Genomic DNA, 6515 nt, shown 5'->3' on the forward strand with positions numbered 1-6515 from the left:
CGAGTCATATATCTGGTTGTACGGAATGAGTTAATCTAAATGTTGTCCATATTTAGGATACAACATTGTGACGGAAGATTGGATGATAACGACATAATGGGAAATATTTTAATAAGCAAAATATGTTTTACAAATTCTGTCAAAAAGTATAAGTATTATCTTTGTTTTTTTTCGTTTCCTTCTCTCATTAGGTACCAACATCCTGTCGTATAAATGCGGTCGAAATTTTCGCTATTGTCACGTTTTTGTATCTCAATCTTGTCACATTAAGTTATTTAACTGCGGTAACTATCGTTATGTTGTTGTTCGGGATTGTATCAGTTAAATATTTTAAATCAGCAATATCTTGGTATTTACAAATTCTTTCGTTTTATAAGGCTGTTTGGTTAAATTCGTAGTTGCACCTACTAATATAAAACTTTATCAATTTTTGTACTGTGTGCTAAAATCCATAACGTGTTCAACACAAAAATGACATATATGAATAAACAGCTGTAAACGATTCTCTGCAAATCGATTAATCCTATAACACCAACGTCGAATCTGATCTTATTCACAGGAAGAAAAATAACGTATGCAGTTCCACTTGGGCTTCACGATAACGAGGATTTTCACCTGTTTCCCTCAAATACAGGTCTTCAAAACCGTGTTATATATCTTTAATTTGTAGATCGGTACAAATGTTAATAATAAATTGCAAGTTACTTACATGTCATCATTAGAAGCGTGTCATTCAAAGTCAAATATTGCAATTGATTTGTGCATAGCTCAGGATTTAAAACTTCCTCGTATATATTTGGATCAAAGGCTGGGTGTTTGGGTTCCCATTCAATATTAATGATTCTATTGTTTTGGTCACTATTTGCTTTATCTATGAACACTAATGCGCATAATACAGCAACAAATGCTCTAATTGACATCATTTTAATAAATTTTATAAATAACCCATTAGTTACAAAAATAACGATGTTGGTATTAGTGACACCTGTAGTGTCTCCGTTATTAATGTTATTAACGGCATAATTTATATTATTTCAGTATTCAACCTTATCAATTACTAAGCACTGATATTATGTCTGCATTATGTTGACGATAACCGCGAGGTACAAGATATATTATATTTTTCGTAATGTTTGTGATTACAATTCGCAAGATTTACTGAAATATTTAAAAATATTTTCTATATAATTCCTATTTTTACATTTAAAGTATTTTAGTTAAAGGGAAATTTTCTATCCCAAATCACGACTATCCGACGATTTCTATCACAAGTCATTTAGGTAAAAGAATTTGTCGACATCAACGACAATATTCAAATTTGGTGGCGCAAGAGAATGTACAAATTAATTTTTAAATTTCATCCCTACTAACCTAGTAGTTGCTTCGCAGTGTGGGTTTGTTGAAAAAAGTCCCCACCAAGATATTATATTACCTATTATATAAATTTTTTTGGTGGTGGTTTGCCGAAAACAATAAAATCCTGATTGTATCGCAAATTTATGACAATATATTATGTACATAGTACAGCATGTAAAACTAATAGAATTAGTGTATTTAAAATAATATACAAATCGGAGATTAAATAATCATTTAATTACAGATAATAGCGATGTTTCTCGCCAGGTCTGGTAGCTGTAAAGTTACCTAATTGAGTGACGAAATACTTTCATAGATTTCTCATTTATTTACTTATTTATTTATTATATAACTCTATGTAGGTACTTACAGTTTCCCAAACCGTACATAGATTAGAACTACTAAAAAAGATAATTAAAGATACAGAATAAAATTTCAAAAACACATCACTCGTATACAAATAAATTTTAGATACTTATTCGATTAATACGAACATAATTTTCCTTATAAGACTTCATTTTGTTTCCACTATTATCAAATAACCGCTCACGCGATGCGCTCCTCCTACCGCAAAAAGGGGGCTATTTGGTTTCGCAAATTAGAAAAGCATTCAGTTTAAATACAAGTTTTTATGAATAAAAATTATTATTCTGCATTGCTAAATAAATACCCTCCGTACTACCAACAAAAACATCTCAAATAAAATGCAATAATACACCGCAAATCCTGCACTGAAAAAGCACTAATAAAATTTTTGGTGTACTTGGATAAATATGATAATATTCCGTTTGAGTGGTTCTAACGTTTACCATGAAATTACTCCTTAAAGTATAGTTTATAAACATTTATATTCAGGATAAACTTAAAAAACGCTACTTACGGTATGTTTTCAATAAATAAAAACCGAAATTACCAGCCCAAACAATAACACACACGATTGTCGTGATGTATTTTTGAAGTTGTTTATTTTTTTTAAATGACATACTCAGGCGGTAAAAACTTTATGGTTTGCTATAGTAGTTACCAAAATAGCAATCAAGTTAATATCAGTTCTTTTACCTGTTATAACTTCGATATCCGATAAATCGGTATAAAATCATCACCGGCACCTCTAGGTGTGGTATGCGTCTACGGCTGCATGTATCGCGTGAGCGGATAGATGGTATATCTTGGTGATGAGCAATCAGGGCATTGGCCAACGATAACGCCCTGTCAGCAGGGGCATTACAGTGCGCAGTGCCAATCGCAAATACAGGCTGTTGTCGAAGGCGCAAGTATTTGTTAGGGACATGGAACGAACAACGCGCTAACTCTTTCGGATTGTCAATTTCATCACAATTGATGATATTAAAGAGTCGAAGTAACAACACCATCTTTCGTCTCAACCCTAAGGTATCTAAACCGACCATTCCCGACACAAACAATGAGGGAAACAAGTAAGGGTTAGTACCCATAAAGCTTTTTATAAATATATTGAGCAAATTTTCGTTGAATCCTTTCAATCATAAGAGTATTTTTTTTTCGTGAGGATCCCAAATTATGGAATTATACTCAAGCTGGCTGCGTACGTATGCATTGTATGGCGCAATTACACACCGTATGTCGGTAAACTGATAAGATTCTCTAATTACATAACCAAGAGACTGATGAGCGCGCTTGCACAAGTCTGTTATGTGGGCATTAAATGACAGCGAACGCTGTCAACCAATAGACCCAGATTTTTAACCTGCTTTAAAAGGGTGAGTGAGACGCCAGATAGCATGTACTCATACAAGATAGGGGAACGTGATCTGCTTAGAGACGTTACCTGGCACTTAGATATATTAAATTCCAACCTATTATGTACACACCATTCAGCAACAGCATCCACATGTTCTTGCAGAGATCTACAGTCACTCTGTCCACTCACGCCCACGTATAACTTAAGATCATCTGCAAACAACAGGCATTTGGAAGTTTTAAAAATCATGGAGGTCATTAATGATGATCAGAAACTGCGTCGGTCCAAGAATACTACCCTGGCTTACCCCCGAAGCAGTATTATAATATTGTGAGCGTGTTTGTCCAAGTCGCACATATTGTTTCCTGTCACAAAAGTAAGTTGCAAACAATTTTGCCAGTCCAGGAGCAATGTAGAACATTTTTTCTAAAAGTATATCATTGTCAACTCTATCGAAAGCTTTTTTAAAATCAAAATAAATAACATCAAACTGGTGGTCAATATTCATACACTCTAGTTAGTAATTTATTAAGTTATTATGGTTCGTTGATGTTGAACGACCTTCCCTAAAGCCATGCTGGCAGTCCGTCAGGCGTACACGGATTTGTCTACTAATCGCAGTGTTTAGTATTGACTCGAATAATTACTCGAAAGCAGATAACAAACACTGCCATAGGCCTATTGTTGGTTATTTCCGGTCTGTTGTTACATTTTGGTACAGGAGTTACATGCGATATTTTCCACTCAGTGCGGTATGTCATTGTTTTAAGTGACAGGTTGTATACAAAAAGTAGGGGATTTTCGAACACTGACATACAATCCTTTACAATGTAAGCAGGTATACCGTCTGGTCCCACGGCCGAGTGATCTCGCAATCTCTTGCCTGCCCGCCGCATTTCCGCGCGCGTGATCAAGGAGACAGCGACACGCGCGATGTCCGCTCGTCCTACCATGGCGCTGCCGTTGGCACCGGTAGCACATTGCGCATTCTCCGTGCTCAAATACGGCTTATTGACGTGAAATACTGACTTGAAATAATCCACAAAGGCATTAACAGCGTCGAGACTACTAATAGTTTTATCATTATAAATAAATTCGTTGCAATTTTGACGTGCAACTCTAAAAGTTATTTTTAACAAATCCCCAAAATTTCCTAGGGTAAATTCTTAAATTTAACTGATTTTGTTTTACGTATTCTTTATAAATAATTTTTGCCATTTGTTTTACTTTTTCTCTATAATACTTAAACATTTCTTAATCCAGCGGTTACGCTCACACACACACAACAACATACACGCACTCGCACGTACACACACATAACGTGTTCACACGCACATATCGACACTTACTATGCACACGTACACACAATAATAATAATATATAAATATAGTACAACAACAAATACAATAGTAATGTTCCTAATAGTTTGAAGACGTCGGTTCGAATCCGGCCGGTTCGAAGGAATTTTTTCTGAGTGTTCGATCTTTGTATTAATAATTATAACAAGCTTTATGTTGATGAACGTAAAAACGAAAAAGACATTATGCGTTTCGCATCAGTTTATACGTACGCGACTCGGTATAAGTCGCCAACGAATCTGGTTACTGCGAACTTTCGATCCCGTTACGGATGCATGCCGACAACGGCTGATCCTAGTTTAGAAACAATTGGCGCGTCGACGCCCATACGTCTGTGTCGGCGACGAATTGGTTTAATGCGACAAATGTGGTTAAAACATAATCGCCTCAAGCCGATTCCGCGTCGATACGTGTGGTTTATCCCCTAATGTAAAGGTGATTTTATTTGAAATAAAGCATTTTTATTTTATTTATTTATTGTGATTATAAGGAGTCACAACACTTTTCGACGCGGAATAGGCTTGTGGCGATCGTATTTAATTACACTTGTCGCATTAAGCTAATCCATCGTTGACGCGGTCGTACAGGCATCCACATGGACGCGGACGCGATCGGAAATTATGCGAAATGCGCAATGTCTTTTTCGCTCTTATTACATTAAAGCTTTTTCTGATCGGCTTAATGTGACTCCATGTTGTTGAGTGTGAGACTCCCTTATTCCCAGTTTCTGTTCTAATAATTTACATGATAGAACGGCAAACAGTTTGAATGAAAAATTTTGTTATCGTAAAAATAAATTTCTGCTAAATACGTAATTAAATAATTTTAACTTTAATTCTTACCTGAAACTTTTTTTATTTTGTATCCCATCTAGAAGTTCAAATTTTTTTTGTAATCTATTATACAAAAGTATTTCATCCTTTATAGTATCGGCAGCATTTATTACGTCCTTTTTTTTTGACGGGGGGATATTATTATGGATACCCCTGAGCCCAGGGAGACTCAGAGGTTATGTGGGGACTCTCCCTCCAGGCTGGAGGGCCTACCCCACTAAAACCCCCCCGGGTTTCCCTCTCGCCGGTTGAGTCGGCGCCGTGGGATCAGTGAACATTCACCACGATGCCGCCCGGCCGCCCTAGCTTACGCCAGGGCTCCCGCGCCAACTGAGGGGCGAGTCGGTTGAGTGAGGCCGTGCAATGCAGGCTCCGGAGTCCCTGTCCAGAGCCCGCTGGTCTCACTAGGGGATCAGGCGAGCAGCGAACTGCCTTCGCCTTCTCCCCGTACGTCTGCGCCGGAGCGGGTGCGCGTCCGCCGCGTCCTCGCGCACCCGCTCCGCGGCCTCCTTTTGCGACATAACCTCTGCGCAAAAGGAGGCCACCGCCTCCCAGGACTCCTCGCTATCGAGCATGGCGGCAACCACGCTCGGCAGCGAGAGGTCCTGCCCTACAGTCCCCGTCAGAGTGCGGCGCTGCTCATCCCACCGGCTACACACCTCTAGGGTGTGCTGCGCGGTGTCATCCGCAGCGCCGCACTCGTGGCACGACGGGGACGGTTCCCTCCTCGCCACCTTGTGCAGGTAGTGACCGAAGCAGACGTGCCCGGTCATCACCTGCACAAGGTGGAGCATTTATTACGTCCTGAAATTCAGTTGGATTTCCATAGTTTTGAAGATCTGGTAACCTAACGCTTAATTGACAATACTTCCCATCAATAACCATATCCTCGATCTCCCTGTTAATAGCAAGGCATTGGCGGTAATTTCCTAGATCTAAAAAGATTTCCTTGCAGAATTCCTCTCGGTATTCTTGGGCCTGCCTCGAGAACTGTAAATATCACATTTTTTACATTATATCACTTGATGGTGATCTGTTTTATGCAAATCTCGTAATTTGAAGAAAATGCACTCTAAAATATTAAACTAATACCTCACGTTATTATTTTTGGAGAAATATTTAAGAATTTATCATAAATCAGGCAGTTCGTACTATAGTGCAAGCGTTTATATGAAAATAAATTTAAAACATGTTCAAAATATTATATACGTTAACAGAATAGAATAGAATAATTTATTTCACACTTAA

General features: G+C 38.0%; 1 protein-coding gene across 1 annotated transcript in view; it reads right to left on the reverse strand.

Moving 5' to 3' along the window:
• LOC113230077 (O-acyltransferase like protein-like) overlaps positions 1-992 on the reverse strand; it is a 14388-nt gene extending 13396 nt beyond the window's left edge. The window contains exon 1 of the mRNA XM_026463820.1: positions 710-992. Coding sequence (XP_026319605.1) covers positions 710-923 — 214 coding nt within the window. The 5' untranslated portion in view covers positions 924-992. The remainder of the gene's footprint in view (positions 1-709) is intronic.
• Between the last annotated feature and the right edge of the window lie 5523 nt (positions 993-6515).

The sequence above is a fragment of the Hyposmocoma kahamanoa genome, unplaced genomic scaffold (assembly GCF_003589595.1).
Source record: "Hyposmocoma kahamanoa isolate Upper Pololo Valley unplaced genomic scaffold, ASM358959v1 100378, whole genome shotgun sequence".
In the NCBI taxonomy this organism is placed as follows: Eukaryota; Metazoa; Arthropoda; class Insecta; order Lepidoptera; family Cosmopterigidae; genus Hyposmocoma; species Hyposmocoma kahamanoa.